This window comes from Apaloderma vittatum, unplaced genomic scaffold (assembly GCF_000703405.1).
Source record: "Apaloderma vittatum isolate BGI_N311 unplaced genomic scaffold, ASM70340v1 scaffold27033, whole genome shotgun sequence".
NCBI classification, from domain to species: Eukaryota; Metazoa; Chordata; class Aves; order Trogoniformes; family Trogonidae; genus Apaloderma; species Apaloderma vittatum.
In genome coordinates, this window is record NW_009710320.1 from 7,706 (window position 1) to 33,981 (window position 26,276).

A 26,276-nucleotide genomic window follows, 5' to 3' on the forward strand; every position below is an offset into this window, starting at 1 on the left:
AACCAGATGGAAGGTGATGCCATGTTAGCAGGTCTCTGCAAGTGAAATTGAAGCTCTATACCTTTGGCATGGATGCCATTTCACTGGAGGAAATGAGCATGCTGTTTGGCAAAGAACTGTGAGTGCTAATGGGCAGCTGCATGAACGCAGCATCATCTGTGATGATGGAGCAAAGGGCCAGTCCTTGCCATGGTAAATCTCAGCCAATGGGTCAGCTTTGCTGTGTCTGGCAGTGTGGATCTCAGTTACATCTAGGTACTCTGACAGGCATTTTCTCTGTTGGTGACAAGCTCTCATACAGCATGAATGTGTGTGACCTGGTAGAGAAGAGACTAACTGTTGACATGTCTCTATTGTATAAGAAAAAAATGCTTTCCTTTAATCATGACCAAGGAAGGAAGCAGAGCTGTTTAGCAAACACACAAGATCTCTCTACTCTTAGCTGGGAATGAATGTATCTACTCCTGGAGTGTGTTTCCAAAGTGGGATAATGTTTTATAGGGAATAGAGGTGTCTTTCACCAGAGGATTTATTTTAAGTGTTCACTCTCTGATATATGGCAAATACTCCTGCTTTTCAGAGGGCTTTTTATCAGACCCAGGAATAAGCTCTCCTAATGGTTTGGAAGGTAAAAGGGTGATCAGCAGCAATTGAATGGCGCTGTGGGCAAAAAAATTACCTGAAGACTTCTGTGAAAAGCTAAAAAGGAGTGTTCCCGGAAGGCTCTTCCAGCACACCGCTGATTACTGCCATGCTGAAAGCTGCAGCTGGCTTATGGCTTATCAGTTGTTGCCTTTTTTTCCCTAAGTGAATTAAAATCTTTATAGAAGAGGAGAGGTCAGCCTGAAAATGCCTTTCTTATTGATAGGTGGAGAAGATGGTGACCACAAAGCTTTTGGACCTGAGTATCCTAAGGGAGACCAGTGCCTGAAATGGAGCTGAGAAAGGTAGTACATGATGTAGACACTTCAGATATGGTGTATTTCGTGTCTACTGCTGCAAAAGAACCAGTTTGGTGGCTAAATCTATCCTTTGATGACTGAGAATCCTTCAGCTTGTATTTGAGTTTCATATCTTGCTGCTTTCTTTTTTTTTTTCCCCTCCCCTTCCAGCTCTTTCAGTGCTTGCAGGAGATATGCATGGTCCTGAAATAATGTGTCCCCTCATGATATTTCAGTTCCTGGCTGATGGAAATACCACCAAAGAAACAAATCTCAGATGATCTTCAGCTCATAAAGGACTCATTGATACATTTGAAAAATCCTGTAAAACCAGAAAAACAAACAGTGCAGGATATTTGGGTTTATGTGAGTTCCTGTGCAATCATTTTCATTGTCCAAGCAACCTGTCTGCAGCTTGATAAAACTGCTCCACATCTATTCTTAAAAAGAAATGAAGCAAATGTGTGTTATGGGAACCCTGAAACAAGACAAAAAATAATCAAGGGTTAAGAAAGAAGCGTTGGACTGATTCTTCTCCTTTTCTACAACTGGTCTTACTGAAACAATTGGGAAGGTTCAAGTAGTTATTTTTTTCTGATTCTATAAAGCCAGATATGCTTAGTTTATGATAATCTGCTCTTCTACCTCAGCCTTTGGTGCATCCTTCGGTGGAGCTGCAAATTATATTCTTCTTGCATATATCACTTTCAAATTCATGGGATCCTAGAGGCAAACCAAAGAGCTCTGGGAATGTGCCAGCTTTTCTAGGGGTTGAAACAGAACTTCTACTTTGTCTACAACACCTTGATCAAGGTATTTCGTGACATGAGATTTTGTTTGCTATTAAAAAACCTGGCTATGGGCTCAGGAATATGAAGTGGTAGATGCTGAAATAGTCCCTGCCTCCTCAGTGTCCTGTTCTTCAGTCATCAGTGTGAGCTCTTTTCCCTCAGGGGAGAAGAGTAAATACTGATCACAACATCTCACTGAAATGTGGTGGTTTTTTGAGCAAGGTTAATATCCTCTTCTGCAGAAAAGTAAACTGATACACTGAGACAGAACGTGGCTTGCCATTGTTGGGGATTAAAATAGTTTACTTGTAGAATATTAGAATTAATTGTGGGATTGCTTAAAATGACTATAAATTGCAGTTTGTTTTGTTTTATGAGTAACATTGCATAGCATGAGTAGCAGATTTACTGAAGCCTTAGACCGTGGATTTTACGTAAGTACTAATGAGCTAAAGTTGAAAAAAGGCCTGGAAACCAGTGCTAATTGAGAAAGATCAGATTAACAGAAACTGCATCTTCAAGATAAAGAATGCCCACCTGGAAAGAGAGAAAGGATCCAATGAGGAAGAAGAAGACCCCAGACCCAAGTATTACTACTGGACTGAACCATAGAGTGAGGGGAGGTGAACTTGAATCATAAAAATATATTTTTATGTCCAGGGATTTCTTTGTTCAGGGCCCCTCTTGGAGAGTCCCCACTCGAGCTGAAATAAATTGACTTTGTGGCAGAACCCAGCATTCAAACTCTTCTTTACAGTCGAGGCCAAGGCTGGATCCAGATGCATTCAGCCTCCTCTCCATAAGGAAGCTTAAAAAGCAAGAGGGTCCAGTCTGAACCTCATGACTTGGCAGGTGGGTCTTGGTGGACTCTTCTGTACCAGCCATAGGACAACCAGAAGATCTACAGTTAGATTCAAGTGCCAGTAGCCTAACTCTGAGCCAGGTGGCTGGACACAGGTCTGCAAAACCATTCAGTCACTCTGCATGGCCCTCACCTTCTCCCACACCTGGAGCAAACTCCATTCTCACTCGCCTCATTCCCAAACGGAGGCCAACCTGTGATGTGAGCTGAATGGCTGGTTCATCACCTGCCCCTCCTTGCACAGCTCGTGGAGGCACGACACCTCCGCTGCCCTCTCACACAGAGGAAATGGATACAGGCAAGCGTTTGGAACTTTCTTGGTGGATACATCCTACCCCGTCTCCACACACCTACACAGGGTCCTGGGCAGGGTGGTGTGTATCACCCTGGACTCAACTAGTTTTCAGACAAGAGTGTGAATCCGACTTGCCTGTTGATCCATCCACATTGTAAAGAAGACATTGCCTAAATCCCTCCAGTGATTTAAAGTGCTCTCAGTAATGTGTGTGGTTCAGCTAGTTCATTGAGAGATGATTTCTTGGTACTTTGAAAGGAAACAAGCACTCAATAAAAGAAACTCCACCAGACCAAAGTATTTTTTAGAGGTAATGTTTACCTTTAGAACGCAGCAATAGAAGTTAAAAAAAAAAAGAGAAAAAGCCACAAAATATCTAAAATCTTGAGGAGAGAATGTACAAAACAAAGTCATAATAAAAAGAAAATTGCTTTATAAAGTCTCAGAATGAATTTAAACAGTAAACATGTAAGAAAGCATGGAAAATCTAAAATAAGGTTTTTGTATATATTGAGTAATAAATTACAATTCTAAAAATAAAGAAAGGAAAGCAGTAACCATTCTGACTCAAGTAGAGAATCTTTCATAGCATCTTTCTTTGGGGAAACAACATTGATCATAGCTGTAGGTCTTGGCTTGACAATTTTCAGTAGCATCGAGTACTTTCCAGGAACTGAAAAATAAACTGATAAACACTTCCCCCAACCTCAACAGTTACAATCTGAGATGTTTTTCTCCTTTTCTTTTGTTGATGGCTAAGAGAAAACCTATCCAACCTACCCATCAATATGAGAATGTGTATATGTGTGTGTTTAGGATGCCCTTCTTGGAAAGTCTGCATTGAAATTGAAAAAAGAAGATAGCATAAAGGTGTTTGTTTGTCAATGACCAGATTGGTTGGTTCTTGAATTGATCCTACCTATCCTTTCTTTTGCATTAGTTCAGAGAAGCCCAGTACATCCTTCCCTTTAGGGGAAAGAAAGTACCCTAAGATGCCCATGGATGGATTTTTCCCTTGTGCTTCTAACAGTGTCAGGCTCTGGATTTTGGTGCAGGACCAAGTCTGTTGGGTAGTTCAGGTAAGGGCTGTTCTCCTGCGGTGTCAAGGCAGACTGCATTTGTCCTGTCTGTATGCAAACACCAAGACGATGACCCTGAGAAGTCCTTAGGGTGCAGATGAATCCCTGTGTTTTATGTGAATAAACCAGGAGATTTTTTTTTATTGTGGACTTTCTGTTTTTTTGTCTTATACAGTTCTCTCTTGCTCTCCAGAATCTCCTACTTCTTTGGCCTGGAGTTGCCAAAGGTGACAAAGACCACTCCTGGCTCCTGAAAGCTGCCGTTGGTGCAGAATTCTTTGCCTGTGTTCTTTGAGTACCTCCGAAATACAGGGGAGGCAGATACTTCATATTGGGGATGAGAGACCACGTCGCACGTGGAAGATGTTTGTGTTTCAGATTGCTTGGTGACTGTAGTGGACGAAGTGATGATTTTATTTCCAAACTGGTCCATTTCCTCATACTGCTCCATGACAGTCCGCGTGGCTCCATACAGCTTGGACCCATCGGGCCCTGTCTGCAGCTCCAAGATGCTTTTCTGCCTCCGTGGATTTTGTGGGCTGGGGTTATTCAGGGAGCAGTAGTCTGAAAAGCCTCCTTTCATCCCACAGTGGCAGCTGCCTTTGGAGGTTTCCAGAGGGGACCTCTCTTTCTCACTGATAGGTGGGCTGACATTGCCAAGCATGTGCTGTTTCACTGAGCTCAGCCCAGTTTTTGTTTGGATGGGGTCTTGTCTCTTCTCAAAGGGAGTCATGTCATGCCCTGTAGACCCCACTGATGTTTGGTTAAAGCTGTCCTGAGCTAAAGTATCTCTCTTTCCTGGAGCGTCAAGACAGTCTGGGGAAGGGACGTCCCAGGGAGAATGTGCCGTCCTGGGTGACTCTGTGGGTTTCCTGGCAGCAGACTCAATGGAGATGTAGGAAGGTGAAGAAGGAGAGCTGCCGCGAGACTGAACGAGGCGGGGGACCTCTAGCTCTGCCTTGTTTGCCTCGGTCTTTTCTGCCACCTTTGCACCTTCCACAGATGCTGCTTCCCCTGTCTCCAGTGTGATTCCCTCCTGCTTGGCTTTGCTTGAGACAATGCTGATTTTACGGATATTGCTGCTGCTCACAGAACTTTGGGTGTTCCCCAGAGACTCCTTGAACAGACCTGAGAGCCCGGCGATGTCTGACTCAGACTTGAGACTAGAGACAGAATAAAGAGCTTTCTTGATGGCCTCCTCGATGTCCAGGAGCCGGGCAAGTGTCTGCTCCTTCAGGTGGATAATCTCAGCACTTGCGCGTTCCAGGTCTCCAAAAACCATCTCCACTGAGGAGACACTGTCAGTGTCTTCCTTTGCTGGTGTCTCGGCCCTGTCCTCTTGCTTGGCCTGGTGGGCCTTCTGACGAACAACCCAGTCAGGAACCTTCTCAAAGAAACTCTTCAGAGCTTTCACGTCCACTTTGCTTGTCTCCTCCTCAAACTCCCTCACCCGAGTCAAGATCTCTTGCAGCTGCTCCTGTCTCCTGAGGTTCTCAAAGATCTCCATAGCCTCCTTGACATTGCCTTTCATGATCTCCTCTTTGTGTACTGACAGCCTCTTTCGACGCTCATCTTCTGTTTCCCTCTTGTTTTTTTCTCTCATTACAACTGCTGGCTTCTCCTGGGCAGGTGTCTCTGCCTCCCCATCGGGACATATCAGTTGCCTGCTATTGCCCTTCTGTTCCTCCTCAAAGGAGTTCATCAGCTGCTGATGGAAGGACATTGACTGACACTTTTGCCTCCTCTCATTCACCTGCTGCACGACTCTCTGACTATCCCACGATCCATAAGAATTAGACACACATTCCCTTTCCACCTTGGATGAGGCATTTTGTGCAACGTCATCTCCTCTCTTTGGAGGAGCAGTGTGGCCCACAGGGAAGGTTCTTGGTTCAGTCCGTCCTGGCACATTAAGTGTCTGTGCTCTACCAGGACAGGTTGGATGTGATATTGGAAAGCACCCGTTCTTGTCTTGGCACAGCTCTGTGTTCCTCTGAACCACCTCACCTGTGCATCTCCTTGGAGCTGCTGCTTTCCCGCTCATCATTCCCTGCTCCACTTCAAAACTAACCGCTCCGTTTTTCATTGCCTTTGAAGTCTTAGCACTGTCTGATTCTACATTTCCTTGTCCTGCTCTGCTGGCCTTGTACCTTTCCTCTGCTATTTGCAGAGGGGTTTTATGAGTATTTTTTGGCAGCTTTCTCTCAGGGCCCATACCCTGAGCTGTGACAAGCTTGTTCACAGATGTCTCCAAAGTGCAGGATTTTGCCTGAACTTCCCCGTGGCCTGATTGCTCATGTACTTCCACGCAGCCTAATCCCAGCTCTGTGGGGGAAGGCTTTGGCTTGATGAACTCCCTCAGGCCTGCGGGTTTTGGAGGCAGGGGTGGAGGGGTGGGTTTGGTTGATCGGCTTGCACTGTTATTTGCAGAGGCAGAATGTGCTTCATGTAAGAGGTGCTCAGGTTTTGGAGGGGGAACAGGTTTTTTCTTGGCTGGGGCAGTAATTTCTGGTTTTAGGGGAGCCCTAGGCTTCTCTGCAGGACTCTGATCACTGAGTTTGCAGGACAGAGAAGGGAGGGCAAGATGAGGGGTCTGGAGTGGTGCAGAACATCCTGGGCCTTCATCTTTGTGGGTTGCTAGTGGAAGGGCATCATCTCTTGTTGCTTTAGTTGAGGGTGGGCAATGCTCTGCTTTCATCACAGCAACTGAGGGAGGAGGAGGAAAGTCATTATCAGCCTGTGACCCTGAAGCCACTACAGCAGTCTGGTTACTAATGACTTGAGTCTCATTTTTCTTTTTACACACAGAATAGGACTGCCCTGCATTTCTGTATATCATAGCAGCTTTAAAATCCCCTCTGGAGACATTAATGTTAGACTTTTCCAGCGACTGAAGTGTGGCTTTTAAATTACCTCGGACAACATCCTCCTTTTCTACCAGGCGCTGTTCTGTGGCGGCACTTTGCAGTGCTCTGATAGCTGTCTGCACATCCCCTCTGACAATAACATCTCTTTCTTCTTGCACTGATTGCTCTTTGTACTCAGACTCAACAAAAGGGTTTATATAGGTTTTCACAGGTGTGGCAGTATAAAGGCCATCCTTAATGCTAAAATCTTTACTAGGCACAACTTGGCTTTCCTGGCTCAACAGTTGTCCTCCCTGTACTTCCTCTGAAGCACTGACCTTTTTGTGTGATGCTACGCTCTTCTGAGACACGCTTGTGTGGGTCTTGGATGTCTCCTGGACTCTAGTGGTGGTGGTCCTGGTGGCAGTGCTGTTGCTCTCCTGCTTGGTGGATGAAGAGTCTTGCTGGCGAACAGTTGATTGAAGGGTCACTGTCCCCTGTGTGCTGGCTGCCTGCTGCCTGCAGGCCATGTGGACCTCCTCCTTGTTCCTCTGTAGCTTACTCTGGACATGGTGTTGAATGTTTTTTGCTTCTGCTGTTGCTAGCCTCAGGCTTTGCATTGCAGCCTGCAGATCACTCCCAAGGGCCTTCTCCTCTGTCTGTGTCTGGTTAGCTTCACCACTCACCAAACTCTGCCGTTTGCCATCCACTTCTCCCCTCTGAGCCATCACTTGGGTTGGAAATTTGCCTTGGACTGTAGCTTTGGGTTCCTTCAAATGGGCAGAGGTGGCTTCTTCTTTCTCTGCCTTCTTGCTGACATCTGTAACCCTTTGGATTGACTTTGTAGTCACTTTAAGCCCTCCCGACAGAGTATCTTCTTTTCCCATAACTATGGGCAGGGGCTTCCCAAGACATTGGGCAGTGGTGCCTGTCACACCTGCTGCATGCACAGCCTCTCTCTCTGCTATACCCTCTTTGCCCAAGTTTTCACATGCAAACACCTTTCTTGCTCCCTCCATAGCCCTTGGCTCGCCCTCTGCAATCACTTTCTTTATTTGTTCTTTATTTGGTAAGATAGGTACCTTAGCCCCCTGCACAACCCATGGGGCACTCTCATCTGTGCCCTGTTCTGCTTGGGAAGAGATGAGGGACTGTATCTCCGACTCCTGCTGGAGATTCTTCAGGTAGTTTAGATCTCCCTTCTCAATGCAGCTCGCAAAAAGCTGGACATTTCCCTTCTCATTGTCCTCTCGCTTAATGGTTGCTCTTGCTTTCTGCTCGTGAGAAGAAGCCAACAGGTTCCCTATCGTTGACTTTACATCCCCCTTGACAACTTTCTGATGTATAGAATGGAACAGGAGGGAGTACAGAGTCATCTTCACTGATCCTGACTTTGTTTCTTGTAAGACCATCCCCTTTTTGATGGAAGCATCTTGGCTGAGGAGACCCTGTAAAGCTTTAGCTACATTTCCACTCAAGTCCTCTTTGCCTTTAACAGCCTCACTCTGGTCCAGTAGCTGTAATGGGCTTACTTTGATCTTGCCCTCTCTGTCCTCCTCCACCAGCACACTCTGTGCTTCCACATTGGTTCTGTGCAGGAGCTGCAGCATGATCCTTTGCAAATGACCTCCCACAATCTCCTCTTTCAGGATATCTGGAGCACCTGGGCTGCTCAGCTGGTACTTCACCATCTTCACGCTCTCGGTATCATTGGCTTCGATGAGGATCCCATCATGCTGAATAGCCTGGCAAGTGCAGAGCGTTTCTAAAGTCTCCTTCATGGTCCTTTCTTTCAGTTCTGTTTCTACACTACCTTCGGAAGCACTAAGCTTATCCAAGGGTGTGCTCTCGAAGAGCCAGGTTGTACTTTTCACATCTGCGCAAGGGATTGCTTCTTGGGCCCCAGCACTGACTGTCACTTCTGGGTCCTTAAGGGTGTCCATTGGCTGGGTTTCAAACAACCAGGTGCAGCGTTTTACATCCCCTTTCTGACTGTCCTCTCTCTGCACTGTACTGATAGAAGAGCCTCTCTCTGCATCCCCATACAGGGAGTCCACAGGTTGGTTTTCAAAAAGCCACGTGGATGTCCTCACATCACCCCGCTGAACATCACTGACACTGACCATCCTCACGTACTTCTTCTGCCCCACTTGCTGGGACTCAAAGAGCTGCTTGTTGGATTGAACATCTCCCTTCTGCACATCATCTACTGTTCTGGGCACAGATAGCTTTCCCCCTGAAAAGGAATCAAGAGGTTCTGTCTCAAACCTCCACCGGGCAGCCTGGACATCTCCTTTCTTGATGTCCTCTTGGGTGACAGCCCTAATCACAAACACTTCTTCTTCCTTCTTGATCTGATCCAGGGGCTTAGTTTCAAACAACCATCGGGCACCTTTCACATCACCTTTCATGATTTCTTCTTTCTGCACTGAGGTGACCTCATGGTATCCCCCCTCTTTGTCCTGGATAGCGTATAAGGGTTGGCTTTCAAAGAGCATTGTACAGGACTTGACATTAGCTTTGCTCATGGTGTCTTTCTGGATCTTCTGGAGCTGTGTCTCGTCCACTTCATCATGGATTTGGTCTAGGGAATAGGTCTCAAATACGAACCTTTTGCCTCCAACATCTCCGCCCTTGATATCCTTTTCTGGAGGGATTTCCTGGATGCCCTCAGAGCTGTCCTTCAAGGAGTCCATTGGGTAGTTCTCAAAGAGCCAAGTGAACTTGTGCACGGATCCAGCTTCAATTGTCCCATCATCCTTCTGGGATGTTGATTTGGTGGCTGTGTCCAAAGGCTTAGCTTCAAAGAACTCCTTCACTCTGGACACTTCCCCAGACAGTATCTCCACACGACTGGAGTACCGCATGGGTTTTTTTCGGTCAGCTTCACCGACAGCAATGCTGCCCAAAGGTTCAGTTTCAAATAGATGCCGGACAGTTTTGACATCAACTCCCTGTAATTCTTCCTGACTGTATGCTTTACTGACTTGTAAATACTGCTCCTCCTGGCCTTTCAAGGAGTCCAGGGGCTGTGTCTCAAACATCCATGTGTATGACTTCACATCAGCTTCGGGCACACTGCCATCCTCCTCCTGCTTCTTTTCAGCCTTCTCATAAAGGGTGTGGATGGGCTGGGTCTCAAAAAGCCACCTGCAGGTCTTCACATCCCCCTTCTGTGAGATCTCTCGCTTCACCGAGGGATGCTCCTCACCTTGCATGGCTTGGTGATGAATGACATCCATGGGCTGAGTTTCAAAGAGCCACTTGGCTGTTCTGACATCACCAGCCACCACCTCTTGTTTTGTGATCCCCCGTATTATATCCACTTTCTTGGTGCTTTCATCAAACTGATCCAGGGGCCTGGTCTCAAACATCCATTTGTAGTTCTTGACATCACCACTGATGATTTGCTCTCTGCTTACAGAGGTGACTTCATGGAAATTGCCAAAGCTATCTTTGATGGCATACAGAGGTGTTGTCTCAAACAGGATTTGGTTGGCTTTGACATTGCCGGCTGGAATCCTCTCCTCTTCTTTGGTGAAAGGCTCAGCATCAGCCTGCTTAATGCTGTCTAAGGGGAGAGTCTCAAAGAGGGTCTTGAAGGACTTCACATCCCCTTTCACTACTTCTTCCACGCTGGTGGCTGGAATTTCTTCCTCAAATGACTTGGAGATGCTGCCAAGGGGACAAGTCTCAAAGACATGTTTTCTCTGCTTCACATCTCCCTTCTCCTCTGCCGAAAGCTCTACTTTCTTTAAACGTCCCACCTCAAAATTGTCTTTCAGAGTTTCCATTGGCTGGGTTTCGAATAGCCAGAGGGTAGATTTGACATCACCTCCAATGACTTCTTCTTTGGCTACAACACTTTCTGTAGCTTCTCCTTTCAGAGAATCAAGAGTCTGGGTCTCAAAGAGCATTCGCTGCTTGCTGACATCTGCCCCTGTGACAAAATCTGTTGAAGCCTTGAAATCCTGTTCCTCAACTGTGATTTCTCTGATGGCATCCAGAGGCTGAGTTTCAAATATCCACCTTGCTCCACTGACATCTGGCCTTCCAATTTCTTCCAGTGAAATCCCACGGATTATTTGCACTTTGGAAGTGTCCTTGTTGATGGTATCCAGGGGCTGAGTCTCAAACAGCCAGCGAGCCGTTCTGACTGCATTGCTCTGAATTTCTTCTCTACAGACAGACTTGATTTCATGGATGTTCCCAGTTTTGTCCCTGATGGCACAGAGGGGCTCTGTTTGGAAGAGCCTGATGGTCTTCTTAACATCACCTTTTAGCTCCTGGATTTCTGACTTGAGTTGTAGGATGCTCTTCTCCTCGACTGAGCAGCAGCGTCCTATAGCATCCAAGGACTGTGCTTCAAAGAGCTGTCTGGCACCTTTCACATCACCGCCCTGAACAGGCTCCTTGAGAACTGCTTCCTGCACTTCAGTTTCATCCAAATACAGTTTGTTTAATGAGTCTAGTGGCTGGGTTTCAAACAGCCACCGGGCAGTATGCACATCCCCTCTGGCAAGGTCTGTTTCTGACATCCTGGCTGATGTTGAGGAACTGTCCCCATTGATTGACTGTCTTTCAAACCTCAGGGAAGTACTTTTCACATCCCCACCAGGAATGATCTCTTCTTCTGCCAGCTTCTTTGTGGCTTGATGGTCCCCAATAGAGTCAAGTGCCCAGTTCTCAAAAATCCAGCGCATGGACTGAACCTCTCCTGGAAGAACTTTGTCCAGGTTTACAGATGCCTGTGCATTGGGGTCTTCAGTATTTAGCATTTCTGCCAGGTCCTCAGTCACTGCTTCTTCTAAGTTCTTCCTGAGCTCAGGATGCATGTGTCTGTAGAGCCTCTTCAGCTCGTTCACTTGGCGCTGCTGGTAGAACTTGGAGAAGGCTTGCTTTGGAGGAGGCACAGGGAGTGGGTTGAGATCTTGGCTCCCTGGAGTGATGACCTGGACTGAGCCAAGGGCAGGAGGAGGAGGTAAGTCGTCTTCCATTTTCTTGATGGCAATTTTAGATGATTTCTGAGCTTCTGACATCTTTGGGGAAACAGTTTTAAATGTCAGCATCGTCTCTTATCCCCTCCCCCCCAACCCCACAGCCATTAATAGTGGGAACAGCAAAGGAAAAAGCCAGCCAACAAGGGAAATCCATGCGCCTACGAAGCTCTGTACCTTTGGTTCAGTAGCACACAGCACTCCAAATAATCACACCACTGCACACGTTCCAGGCTCGGTGTTAGCTCCGGTTCCACAGCAACGCGCTCTAAAGCAAGGTCTCTAGTCCAGGCCTGAGCAGTGGTTAGTCTACAGTCCCCAGGATTCAGTCCAGCTACAGTGTAACAGAGATGCCCAGTTTGAGACTGTGTCAGCAAGAGAGGGTGACCATAGGAATAACATGAAGAAGGCTGTCTTGGAGTTAAGAGTTAACTTCTCCATCCTGCTCCCAAGGGTTCAGGGCAATGTGAGGAACTGCAGAGAGTCTAGGAACAGAGGACATGGGTGTAGGAAGAAAGCCGAGAAGCTTTGTGAAGATGTCTCAGGAAGAAAACAGGGAGAGGGAACCACATAAAAGGGTGAAACTGAGCTGATGAGGACAACTTATTTTTGGGTAGTGAGATAGCATGATGGGCTTTTGGTAGCACCACGGGCTTCCGCCGTGGCACAGGAGAGAGGGCTTGGGGAAGAATGTCTGTCTAATTAATGGTTTCTTCTGTCGGACTCCCCATACGTCATCATTTGCATAAGAACGGATGAACACTTATACAAGTAGAGACTTAAATAAAGCTCTTTTAACTTGCAAACTTGTACAGACATGAGGCTAGCTAAGGTTTAGAAACTGCTGGCCAAATCCTGTGCTCTCTTAGGAAGAAAAAGCACAGCTGAAAGGACCAGAGGTTGGGGCACCACCCATAGCTGGGGCCCAGCAAAAGTTAGACCTCACTTTCTGCACCTTTTCTCCTTCTCTAGGGAATCCTGAGAGCGGAACACTGAGCTGAATACCTGCAACCTGCACTAGCTTGGCCTTTATCCAAAGTAATAATTCTCTAAAAGAGACAGTAATCCTGGTGGCTTTCCTTTCAGTAAACAGATCTGCTGACCCTTGGCATGCCTGTGGAGTTACGTCTGTAGTGTTATGCCTGGAATATTATTAGTTGTTGCTCAAAGCAATGGCGCGCGGTGTTATTTCACTCTGTTACACCCGAATTGTTCTGGCTAAAAATAAGTATTGAACATTAGTAATAGAAACCAAACCCAAACATCCCAGAATACCAAAAATCAGCGTATTTTGCAGCGAGTGTAAAATGCAAATCTTTCACATGAGCCAACATACTCTGAATGTGCTTTTAAAGACTTTTTTTTTTCAGGGATCTATCAAGAACTTCTGTATGTTGGGAAGGGTGACTGAGCAGCTGATAGCTATATTCAGTATGAAAGTGCTCCTCGCTGCCTTGTGTGGGTATTTAAGGCACACTCCACCACAGTCCACAAATATTTGGTTAGATAACGGTGCTTATCTTTAACATTTCTTACCTTGCTTTTTTTCTGTCTGTGAGGGGAGTGAATGGAGTTGTCCTTCAGAGTGCTCTGGAAAAGATATAAGGTGAAATGACATCAAACTGCATAGAAAGACAAGTTATTTCTACATATATATAAAATATATATATATATGTATCAGCTACAGAGACCTGGAAACCATTATAGATTATGGGTTTTTTTAATTTGTTTTTTTTTGCTGGCAGTTCTGTACAGCTGGGAAAAACAATCTTATTCCAGCTTGAGCGAAATATTTGTTTCCAAAAGTCTCAATCAACAAACAAAACCCCAAATGCAATTGTTCAGAGCTGAGGGAAAACCAAAACAAACACTAATTTCTCCAAAGTTTGACTTAGCCTATATTTTTGTTTATACTTCGTATTTTAAGAATAAAACTGCTCAATATTTGTAATTGCATTGTGTATTGTGTAATTAATTGTTTTTATTTGTTTTTTCTTAGACTTCTAACCAGTTATAATTTTCCAGTTGCAGTCTGCACTTATTTATTTTCAACTGGGGCTGCTTCTGGACTCCTCCAGTACAGAGTCCTGGTACACACTCAAGAGACTGTGTCTCTGGACAGGGACCCTGGAAAAGGCTGAGAGAAAGAAGGAGGCTGTAGGAAAGGTCCGGATGTCAAATCACATCCCGCATTACTCCTGGATCACAAGTGGAGCTGGAGAAATGGGAAAAATGTAGCTCAGTGCCTCCTAAGCCTTATAACCTGAATTATCCTCTGACCCAATGATCAGCCTGGAGTGATGATTAAATCCCTGGATCCCAGACCAAGGGCTATGAAGAGAAGAGCGCAGGGAGGTTGCACTGGGAGGTTAATCCAGAATGTGACATATATATTGGCGTGTATACGTGCATGTGTTGGAACCAGTATAGCATGGAGAGGTGTGTGTTGCTGTGCACTGAATATTTCCTCCATGGATGTGAGTGTGTAAATACGTATGTGCAAATGAAGTGCGAATCTTATGTATGAATAAACTGTTTGTACGGGTTAGTGGATGTAGACACGTGTGTGTTTGGTATGCGTGTGCATGTGTGAGTATAATGTGCATGTGTACATGTGTGTGTATTCAAACATAGCTTATATATCATACATATAAATATCAGCAGATATTTAGGCAATATTTGCAACCGACAAGGTGAAAGCTGGATATTTCTGGAAAATGGCGTGCTGCGTTCCTCTGGGTTTACAAAACCAGATGTATTCTCTCTCTCCCTCTTACAGCCACTTGCCAGGGAGGGACATTGTTGGGATGCCGCTGGTGATTTGCGAGGGGGAGGTCGGAGGCGCGTGGTCCTTACCGGCTGGGCGGGGCTGCCAGACTGAGCAGCAACAGCTGTCTGGGAGAGATAGAGAGCCGACAGCTCCTTCACGGAGGGTGTAGAGGACCTCCCTCGTCCTTGGTGAAGTATGTGGCTAGTGTTGGCGGATATGTCTAAAAATGACCGTGTCCTCTCATCTGAAACAGGGACAGACGTGCGCGGTGAGCTATGTGCCAAAGACATGAGGGGATGGCCAGCCTGGAGCGTGAGCATTGCTCACCGATCCCCCTCCCCTGGCAGCCCCTGCCCTGGTCACTCAAAACTTAACGTTATGGAATCATAGAATCATAGAATGGCCCAGGCTGGAAGGGACCTTAGAGAACATTTAATCCAACCTCCCTGTCATGGCCAGGGATGCCACTTCTCGACTAGATCAACGTTGTACCTGTTTGGTTCAGGGAGAACGTCTCTTTTATGGCTGAAATGGACTTTTAGCTGGGATGTCAGTAACACATCAGGCAGTGACCTCATGCCCACACTCATTCCTGGATCCCTGGACAAGGCTATCACCAAACATGAGCGAGTCGGAGGACGTGAAGGATCTATGCGTGTTCAGCTTGAAACAATTCCCATTTTTTTTTGCTCTGTGGCCACATCATTCTCCTATTGATGTGCCTTACCAGCAATTATGTTCATTTGCCTTTACTTCTCCACTGCGAGCTCGTTTGAGGGAACAGAGAGAAAAAGAGACTACGAGACTTGCCCAAGAATGCCACAGGGAGTCTTTGGCAAAGCCAGAGGACAAAACCCTGCTCTTAGATTAGAGGTCTGAGATTTTGTGCTTCACCAGCTCCCATGGGGTCCCACTGGGTCCCAGCATGGCATTGCTGAGATATTCAGGATATTCAGCATTCCTCCTACCTTTGCTCAGATGCCTTCTATATGGAGATAGCTACAGCTGAGGATGTCCCTATCTGGTTCATGGAGAAATGGCTGCTCTGGGAGGAGCTGATCTGTTAGATGGACCTCCTGAGGGGCACACTGAGGGCCTGGATGGTTGGAGCCATCACGTGCTTTCAAATGATGCTCTGGTCAAGCTCCCTCATTCCCACCTGTTGTACCTTGCCCTGCTTGAACCTCATTCCTCTAAAAAATGGGGGCTTTCCCTCCCTCTGAGGATCAAATCTGTGTCCATCCCCAGAGAGAGGTTTGTGTCAAGCTTAATGGCTCTAATGCACACGGGTTTGGTTTGCAAAGAAAGAGGCGACTCCAAATTCTAACTAAGAAAATTCTTGCATTACTCTGCTAGGTGTGAGCAGGACAGTCAACCCCACCTCCCATCACAGATGCATACTGAGCTTTACACCTATATACATGATGCATCTTAGTCCTTAGTCAGGGCTGTAATTTCTCTATTACCACTGCAAAAACACGAGAAGGTTCTCCTTTTATCTGCAGACTTGCACTGCCGCATTTGGATTTAGTGCGGTATTTGCAATGCTTTCTGTTTGAACAATGGGTTCTCTCTCCACAAATCCAGCTATTGCACAGCCAGGAAAGGGCTGATGTACTTTTTAATATGTGCACATCAGAAGCACTGCAGAAATTCTAGCGTTCTTTGCCCTCGTACCTCAGTCCCCAAATCACAAGATTTTGTAAGTAACAACCTTAGAGACTCTTGCTCTTTGTTTTCTGTGTTTTGAGTTCACGTTTTCAAATTGCCCTCAAAAATGCTGAAGGACATTTACTCTGCTTTTATTTTAAAGTGACAATAGCTAATGCTATACACCAGGAGCTAGTGCTTCAAATACCATTTTCTACAGGGACAAACACACATGAAAAAGCCATGAAGCAGAGGGACCCTAGCGAGCTTGTCAGACACCGGCCAGCGTGCTGCTAGAAGGTGCCAAACCTGAAATTTACTTTTACCCTCTGTTCCAGCTGCTCCTGCAGGCATTTCAATTCAGAACCGTGGCCGGATACCTGGGGAAGCAGTGGGATGCGAGACAGATTTAGCTGCCTGGTTCTGCCAGAGGTCACTAGGACACCAGGGGAGGAAACAGAAGAAGGTATTTCCTTAATGCCTTTTTTGCTAAGTTGCCATGTAAATATTGGACCTCTCTCTCTGATTTCTGCTGTTCACAGCTTAAATACTGAGTCAAAAAGAACTATCCATCTGCAGCCAGTGGAGATAGTGGCAACGCTGAGGTGGATTTGGTGCATCATAACATAGGCTGAGGTGTTGGAACCAGCCTCTGTGTGCCTCAGTTTTTCCCCAAACTTTCACTAGATCCCTGGCTTTTTGAGATGAACAGCACCCTGGCAATGGGGAGGGGAGGGGGCAAGGCATCGCTGAGCCACCGCTTTTACAGGAGCGGGTTCTGATATTGAGGCACACGTTTGAAGGGTTCAACTCTGTAAAAATTGAAAATGAAGTAATTGCCAGCAAAAGTACCTCAGATTTCATGGACTTTCCTTAATACCTCTGTACCCTGTGAGAAAAACAATGAAGCATGTGCTGAATTAGCTGCAGAAAGCTTTGAAGAGAGCTTTGAAAAATCTTGTCTGGGAATCTCTTTCTTTTCTCCTGTGTTGCTGAATTACCCACTGGAAAGGCAAAAGGGGTCCAGCCGTTTTGGAAAACAGAAGCTTTCTTCCTTGCAAGGTAATGAGGTTTTGCTAAGCCTCCCAGTAAGAGCAATAGGGAGAGCTGGAGAGAGCCAGCCTTGTTAGCTTTAAAGCAGAAAGAAAACCAAGCATACATTTGCAGCCTTTCTGGTTGGGAAAATGAATGCAAGCCTTTGGCAAGGACATGGCCATGATGAAAAACTCTTTTAGAAACATCTTCTAGGAGATAGAAGCACTTCACAGCAAGGCAGGGACCCTGCCTAGGCTGACACAAGCACTCCTGTGCTTAACCATGTTCGTGCAAAGTGCTTAGCAAAAGCATCCCCATGTCCTAGAGCTGGGTGGGTAACTTTTAATGGTCTCTTCCCATGGCAGGCTATGGGTATCAGTGCTGAGCCGGTATAATTTTCTTTCCCCGTGGGCTCCTGGGGCAAGATGCTGCAGAAAGGAAAGCAATGTGCCTCCCCCTGCCCTGCCAAGAACAAATAATGCAGCTTGAAGGAAGATATCCTGTCCATGCAGTGAAAGATGATAGCACAGCTCAGTGCTGCCTAGTCCTTCATCTGTTAGCATGGATGGATGAAAAGTCCACAGGGCTTCCATTTTAATGATGGATATAATTAGAAACAAGCCTTTCACTGAAGTCTTCCCCTTATTGCTGAATTTGTTTTCTGTTCTCCCCCACTTCTTCTTCTCCTTTTTGACGTTTTTGCAGTGCACGGCCCTCTGCTGGCTTATCACTTCTCACAAAACTGCCTGCCTCAGATAGGGGCTGCTCAAACCCGCTGGCTCTGCGCTTGCGGGAGGTCTGGTCACTCCATGCGGCTCCGCCTGACAAAACAGGCTGCTGCCACCCTCTAAATTGCTAATTATAGATAAGAGCAAAAGAATGACAGTTCATTCCACTAATGAGAAAGTCAAGCTGCCCTGTGTGTGCGGCTAAGAGGCACCCAGGACATCTTAAGAGCCGTGAGCACAGTGTGCTGCGCAGCATCCCCTGGCAGGGAGCGGGGAGCTTCCCAGCTGGGGATGCTAAAACAAAGCAAAAGGATGTTTTGCAGACCGAGCTTAGGGTGTTATGTGTTGTGTATGAGATGAAGGGCACGGAAGTCAGGTTGAGACCTGTGCTGGGCTCCACTTTTCTGCCTTGGTGAGCAAAAGGGCTCTGCTGGCATGTTTGGCATCCGTTCCAGCGCTGACGGACGCGTCCCGCATGGCACTGATTGACTAGCACTGACTGCGGCCCCAGGGATTTCAAACCTGATACATCAAGCATTAAAGCATTGCCCGTGAGCTAAAACAGAAAAAAAGAGCTCCTGAGGACCCCCTCCTCTTGTCTCACCCAGCGGCTGGCACCCATGGCGCTGCTGTCTGCGGGAAAAATATGGGGAATGCTCCTCCCCGCTGGGCTTTGTCGGCAAAATCTTCTTCATGCCAGCGTCTGGCGCCAGATGAATCTGCACATTTCATGTGAGGGGTTGCAATGTTAGGGCTGTCCATAGGGAGCAGCTGTTGGGGTTTCTTTAGCTCTTCCCTCGCCTCATGTATGCGCAGCTTGGGCTCAGTTTACAGCCTCTCCACCCCATGAGCCGCACTCCTCCCCGCTGGGCTTTGTCGGCAAAATCTTCTTCATGCCAGCGTCTGGCGCCAGATGAATCTGCACATTTCATGTGAGGGGTTGCAATGTTAGGGCTGTCCATAGGGAGCAGCTGTTGGGGTTTCTTTAGCTCTTCCCTCGCCTCATGTATGCGCAGCTTGGGCTCAGTTTACAGCCTCTCCACCCCATGAGCCGCACCCCAGGCAGGCAGGGAGGGCTGCAGGACCTGGAAACTCACAATGAGGGGGGAAAAATTTCATTCCTCGCATTCATTTGTACGCACTCGTCTTTCTAGACACAGGGGAAAAGGCAAAGCAACAGGGGGAAAAAGACTCTTAAATATTAATCTAAAAAGTCACTCACTTCCTCTTCAGTTATTGGCCATAAATCACTCAGCTGCCCTGTCGCCTGCTGAAGATAATATTACAAGTCTCTTCAACAGTAATCATGTTACATCCGACAGCCAGCTCCCAGCAAGTGGAAAACAAATCACGAACAAAACACCTTCCCCTCCTTTCTCTTAGAAAAATACCCATCTCACTAGTACCACGGCAGCTCTGGCTTGTTTTGCTTTCTGTTTAAACCACTTTATCCTATAGAGAAACAAGGGTACCCACCTGTTGGTGTCCACCACTTCTGCTGCTGGCACTCCTTCACAGCCCGGCTCCCACCACCAACCCCAGTGAGCTACCGACCGCCTGAGTCACCTATTAAAAAAGGAAGCTGCAAGCTCAGCACCAGTCTCCCGGGTCGCCTGGCCAACCACATGTCATCGGCTTTGCTCCCAAAATCAGCCATCCTGAGCAAACACAGCTGCTAAGCAAAGCCCTTTGTGTCGCCGCGTGCTCCCCACGGCTCTCCGTGAACCGGGGGTTGTGTAACGGGGCCTGAGATCAGCTGGGGGCTCGCACGGGTCTTGCACGAGCCAGAGGGAAAGGGACAGCCCGGTAGAGCAACCTGTGCCAGGGTCCTGTCCCACTCCCTCGCTCACCGAAGGGGGCGGCGCTGCAGAGAGCGTCCCGTCCCAGCCAGATGAATCCAGCATCCTCCATCACCTGCTCCATGGTTGCCTGACATTGCTCCTTTGCAGGTCACATCTGAGTTTGCTGCGACGGCTGCTGGACCTGGAGCATCCTACGCTGTGGAGCACAGATGTGTTACGGTCTCACTCCTTGGCTGTGCCCCAGCTCTGGTGCTGTGAGGTGCTCTGCACATCGCACAGTGTGGGACAAAAAATCCACTACTCAAAGGCCTGTGGGAGCAAAGGGACCTATGTCCTGGAACTTCTTAATGCTGGGGAAATCAGGGCAGGAAAATGGCAATTTCTTCACAATGTGAAAGGGACTCCGCTTTCCAAGGGATAGAGGTGAATGTACGTGGAAATGATCCTGGGTAGAAATGATCTGAGCTGGCTATTTCCTGGGAATGTGGGGCCATTTCTGCTATTCCTCCCTGTGTGGGATGGGTTGCGGGTTATTCCCAGTTGTATGGTCACTGCCAACTCAGGCTGTGTTGCTGGATGTGTGTCCCCAGTCATAGATTCATAGATTCATAGATTCATAGATTCATAGATTCATAGATTCATAGATTCATAGATTCATAGATTCATAGATTCATAGATTCATAGATTCATAGATTCATAGATTCATAGATTCATAGAGCAGTTTTGGTTTGAAGAGACCTTCAAGATTGAGTGCATGGCCTTAAACACTTCCAGGGAGGGGGGGATCCACAACCTGTTCCACTTTCTTATCATCCTTGCAGCAAAGGATTTATTTTTAATATCTAATTGAAATCTATATTATTTCAGTTTGAAACCTTTACCCCTCATCCTATCTCTACACTCCCTGATATAGTCCCACCTGCTTGTCCATGATGTGCGTGTTGATGAAACCTCAGCAACTCACTGTCCCCCTCCTGACACTGGGAGACCATCCCTGCAGGTGTGAACCCAATTTCTAAGTGCCTCTGGGTGTGGGAGCTGTATGTGCGGAATCACACCTACCCCATCCTCCTCCCAGCTTTGCCCCTCAGAGAATTGGTTCTCTGACCAAAGGGGCTCCTAAATACTGTCGCCGCTCTACGGCTGGGCTGGGGGAATTTTCACGGATGGATAAGTACCCATAAAAGCTGGCTGGGAAACCAGTGCTGCCACTTAATCCGGGAGCCTGACAGCCCATTAGGGCTGCTCAGTCAGTGGGGAAACATTTAAATCTCCGTCCCCAGCCCCTGCCCCAGTGGCCCTGGTCCATGGGGAAGCTCTGTCGGAGGAGACACATGCTGAAGGCGGTGTGGAAAGCGGGGCAGCCTCCTTGCCGCCCCAGTTTTGGAGGCTGTCAAAAAGGGTGAGTGGTCCCAGGATGCTGCAGTGAAGGGTGTGTGGGGAAGGGTAGCCCTGGGAGAGTGAGGGTTTGGGGAGGGCAGAGCATCTCTAACTATTTCTCATTGGCCTGATGACCTGCTCTTGAGGCTTTAGCACCCGTTAAAATGTCATGTGCTATTTTTTTCCAAAGGAAGGGGAAAGGAGAAAAAAGCTGGGATGAGGTTGCAGCAGGGAGTATAAACAGGATTTTAGTCAGCCTGTAGTAAAGAGTGAGGACCAGGGATGCTCTGAAACATCCTGCTTATCCTCACGGGTGCTCCCTCCTGACCTCTGCATCACACTTTCTTCTGTTTGCAAACTGCAGTGTTTTCTCTCATTTTCAGTTGTACAAAGGACTGAGAGGATTTGAAATTCAAGCTTTTTCTTTTTGCCATGGACTGGCCAATTACGTGAGAGTGGCAATTGTAAACATGTTTGTTTGGTTGGTTTTTTTTTTAAATAAGTCATCTGTTTTTTTACTGTTTTGGTCCAAGTTACGTTTTTGTTATAACCATATGGGCTAGGAATTGGCCTTTAAAAGTAAGAACTGAGATTTTCACATGCTCACCTAAGCAACTCAGATGTAAGAACACCACTGATTACAGTTAGGTAACTAAAAAAAATAAAATATACATCTTAACGACACTTTATTTTCTGATTCTGAACTTTCATGTGTAGACCTTGTTCTGTCAAATAAGTTAGTACTACATCATGTACGATAGATCCCTGATTTGCAGGAGAGGGTCATCTCTAGTATTGATCATAAATGTAATGACTAACATACATCAAAAAATATAAAATACTCTCTTTTGAAAGGGTTTAAGAAAGCTTTTGCGCTATCTGCAAGCCATATGTTACTATCATTTGAGCAGCTCTGGCACATAAAGCTAATATATGAGTTCTGAGGTGGGAAATGGGCTGAAAAGAAAAGTGCCAGAACCATAGGAAGGTGATAAACAAATAAGTAAAATAAAATAATGCAACTGAAGAGCAGCTCTGTTAAAGAGGAAATATGATTAAAAATACAATTTCATGCTTTAAGAATTATCTACTAAATCATCATCCAACAATTTACATTTTGCACCTCTATAAAGTTGCATTTGCAAATCTGAGGGGATGGGAGGAGGAGAAGGAAAAACCAGCTACCGAAGGGTGTCTTGTTTCCTGCACTTGAGTTTTAAAACCTGTACAATTTCCAGCACTTCTAAACTGAAGATTCATAATCTTTAGTCACTTCTGCAAATGCTTTTGGCTCCTCAGTGCCAGCTGGACTGTCCTTTGCAGGAGCAACATCACAACCCCCAGGTAATTAAAACAGCTCCCAGGAAGAGCTGGGAAAATTTAGCCTCAGGCAGAGCTAAGTATCTGCCCCAAGGCAGCTCCACTCTATTTCTGGGCTTTGCAAAAATCCAGGAATGTGGAGGACTCTATTCCTGGTACCAAAAAATGCCAAGAAGCTCTGCCGAGGGACAGCTGCGAGTGACATTGCTGCTTGGGGACGTGGCCTTCCCGAGTGGACCAACTGCTGTGGGGTTGTCTTTCCTGAGAGACACACACACACATCACCGTGTCGGCTTTGGAGGTACTGAGTGCCTAGACGAGGCGCTTGCAGCCCTGGCTATCCGCTCACTGTTGCTTTGCTCTCCATGTGCCTCTGCTACTCGCAAGGGGTAAATAAATTGGATGGTTAATAAATGGCTCCCCCGGGCTGTGCTTCGCTGGGATCTGGTACCCAGTGCTGCCTTCTGATCGGGCATCACTCCCTGCTCACTCTGGCACCGCTCTCGTACCCTCCAGTAGCTTTTTATCTGTTATTTATATAGGAGGGTTTCACTGAAATGATGATAATCACCCCTGCTCGGCATCCAGCGAGAGCTGGTTTAATTTCCCCCTCTATTTCACTTATCACTCAACGCTGACGGTCAGCAGGACTATTTTTACCCTTAACCTCTACTCTGCCCTGGTGAGACCACACCTGGAATACTGGGTCCAGTTTTGGGCTCCACAATTCAAGAGAGACAGGGACCTACTGGAGAGAGTCCAACAGAGAGCTACGAGGGGGATCAAGGGACTGAACATCTCTCCTGTGAAGAGACTGAGAGAACTGGGGCTGTTCAGCCTTGAAAGGAGACGGCTGAGAGGGAACGTTATTAATGTATAGAAATATCTGAGGGGTGGGGGTCAAGAGGAAGGGGACAATCTCTTCTCAGTGGTGCCCAGTAATAGAACAAGGAATAATGGGTTTAAGTTAGAACATAGGAAGTTCCACCTCAACATGAGGAGAAACTTCTTCACTGTGAGGGTGACAGAGCCCTGGCCCAGGCTGCCCAGAGAGGGTGTGGAGTCTTCCGCTCTGGAGACTTTCAAACCCCATCTGGATGCGTTCCTGTGTGACTGCCCTGGGGAATCCTGCTCTGGCAGGGGAGTTGGACTTGATGATTTTTTGAGGTCTCTTCCAGCCCTGAACATTCTGTGACTCCGTGATTCTAACCCCTCTGTGTGCTTCACCTTCTCCCACAGAGCAGCAACTCAGCCCTCGCAGACTGCGATGCAGGGTGACCATCCCTGACAGTAGCCCCTAAAATCCCCTTCCCCAGGGAAAGCAACACCGGGCTACCGGCTGGAATAATGTCTGCCTGGGGAGAGGGCTTCTGGGCATGCCAGGAATACCAGACCTTTTAAGGAAAGTCCTTTTTAAACACTGTTAAGAGATACCTTGGGAATGTCTGTGCAGGCGTGGCCCCGTGAGCATCACTGGCGGCACTTCCCGCCTGGGATGCAGAGCGCTGGGATCAGGGCTGTAGCCGTGTATTTTTAAGCATTTCTTTGCCATGCGATGGTGTTGACACGGGGGCATTGCACAGATACCACGCGGCTCTGAGGAGCTGTTGAGACCCTGCCTTTGCTTTCTATTCTTATCATGGTGTTTCCATGCTGCTGTCAGCTCTCTATCACTGACAGCCAAGAAAACTTAATACTGTTTTGGAAGAAACAGCTGCAGCCAAAAAAAAAAAATAAAATTAGCAGTATCTTTTAAAGAGAAAACCCCAATTCAATTGTAGCTGTTGAGTTTTCCCAGCATTTCCATTTGTTTCTGAATGAGGCAAATTTCCAATGAGAACATGGAGAAGTAGAGAAATTATTTGCTTTAAAAAAGTAAAATAGCAGATTTTAAAGTACTTAATGCAGCACTTTACTTCTGCTGCTGTGTTCAGACCCAGAGCTGGGTTTTTTGTCGGTGCCGAAGGAGGATTGTCATTCTCCTAGAGAAAGGGTTAAGGCATCCTCACCTGTTCCCCTCCAGAGAAGGAAGCTTTTATATCCTGCAAAATACTGCACTATTTAAGCACTGAAACAGCCGTTGGAGCGTGTTCCTATATATTTCTACCTATGTCAGATCCCTGAACTGCCACTAGTGGATAATCTACCACTTTGCCTGGACTAGAACACAGGTTTTCATATTTGGCCTCATCTTAACAAGTGATATTTGTACCTGAGGCATCAAACTTTCCCTAAATCCCTGTTTCTTAAAAAGAATCTGAAGTAACTTTGCATATTTTCAGCAGAGATTTGAGTGAAAACTAGAGACCTGGAGGCAATTGGGGAAAGTTAAAGAACTTCTGTTATTCCCACAGCGATCAGAAGGATGTGTATCTCAGAAGGAAACATTAAGCACCACCAAATGCCAAAAATTTCTGTTTTCATCTAGACTCGGGCTTTTCACACAGTGACTAAGGGGCAGCACTGAGACATGGACTTGAGGTTCTGGATCTTCTGCTGGTCATAACACGGACCTTAGTGCTAAAAGGCTTTGGCATATGGATAGTCAGATAAGAGACACACAAACGCACACGCAGAGGTTAGTTTCTTCTCCTTCTTACAGAGTTGCATAGGTTTTTAGAGTTAAAGTCCATAGGAGACCACAAATAGGGAGTGATATGGCCACATTAATGCTGCTAACCCAACAGGCTACTGAAGTCCTCTATTTGGTTGAGGTTCACAAATACATTTCTCAGCCCTTTGGAACCTGGGTGAAGATACAGAGGGAAAGAAATTCCCTCTTTAACTAATTCTGCTCTGCTTCCTGTTTCCTAAGGATGTAAGATGAAGCAAAGCTCATTTCTTTTTGAACAATCTACACCTTGCTGCATACAGCCTACCAGTCCTGAGCATGGTTTTGATCTGGAAGATATCCTCTCTACACCCAGCACTCATCTGACTCCACTGCATCCTGTACAGATTCTTTCCCCTGCTGGTCACAGTGACCAGAGTCATGGTAAATAACGGTAGTCTGGGGGGGAGAGAGCAGAGACTGAGATCTGGCTCCATGAATTTAAGCCTTAAAGATAGGAACTTCAGTACTTCAGGACAATGGGAAAGCACACATGTACAACGCTCTGTTTCTTCCTCGAACAAGCCCAAGCATCCTAGAAGATGGTGCTGAACCAGACCAAAGTCACAATTCTTGGAACACAGAGACAGCAGCTCCTGCAGTGGTGGGTGACTTTTGCCAAGCTCTGGGCCAACAAAATAAAATCCATGGCTTTCCATGAGCCACAACACCCCTTTCATAGCACGTGGCGCTAAGCATCCTCATTTTCCCCGCATTTTAGCACTAGTCTGAGGTTCATATTCATGCAACACTTCACCCTGAACTAATTCACCCCAAAATTACTTACAGGGAGGTCTTGGTAGTCCCAGTCGCTCTGTCACACTGTAGACAGACCCAGTGGAAAAAAAATCTACATGAAACTCACAGCTGGGCAGCCCTTAGTGTATCCTTCCAGGAGCTCTGCTCTGCTTCCCACACCCTCAGTCCTGTTCACTGCCTGCCAGGGGTCTCTGGCAGCTGGTTTTATCACTGAGCACTGGGCTATGTTGAGAAGATGAACCACTTGGTCTATTTTTAGTGAAATCACTCTTCACCGGGCTGAGTCAATCATGAGTTTTAGCAATCCTGCACAGAGACCGGGGAAGTCTAGTGGGTCCTGGCTTATTTTCAGGACTTATTCATTCAAAATACCCCTGGTGTAATCTGGTAAGGGACAAGGGGTGCTTCCA

At 46.7% G+C, this 26,276-nt stretch overlaps 1 protein-coding gene across 1 annotated transcript; it reads right to left on the bottom strand.

Annotated features, from left to right (window-relative positions):
• Nucleotides 1-3,390: 3,390 nt before the first annotated feature.
• Nucleotides 3,391-26,050, bottom strand: LOC104272308 (xin actin-binding repeat-containing protein 1-like). The gene is made up of 4 exons (XM_009867268.1): nucleotides 25,895-26,050; nucleotides 14,668-14,825; nucleotides 13,348-13,401; nucleotides 3,391-11,853 (listed from the first exon to the last, which is right to left on the bottom strand). Exon 4 carries the CDS (start codon nucleotides 11,851-11,853, stop codon nucleotides 4,168-4,170), a length of 7,686 nt encoding a protein of 2,561 aa, XP_009865570.1. The 5' UTR covers nucleotides 13,348-13,401; nucleotides 14,668-14,825; nucleotides 25,895-26,050; the 3' UTR covers nucleotides 3,391-4,167.
• Nucleotides 26,051-26,276: the final 226 nt, after the last annotated feature.

What these genes read in the sequence shown, in the direction of transcription:
- LOC104272308 (XM_009867268.1), bottom strand. Translation starts at nt 11,853, where the DNA reads ATGTCAGAAGCTCAGAAATCATCTAAAATTGCCATCAAGAAAATGGAA.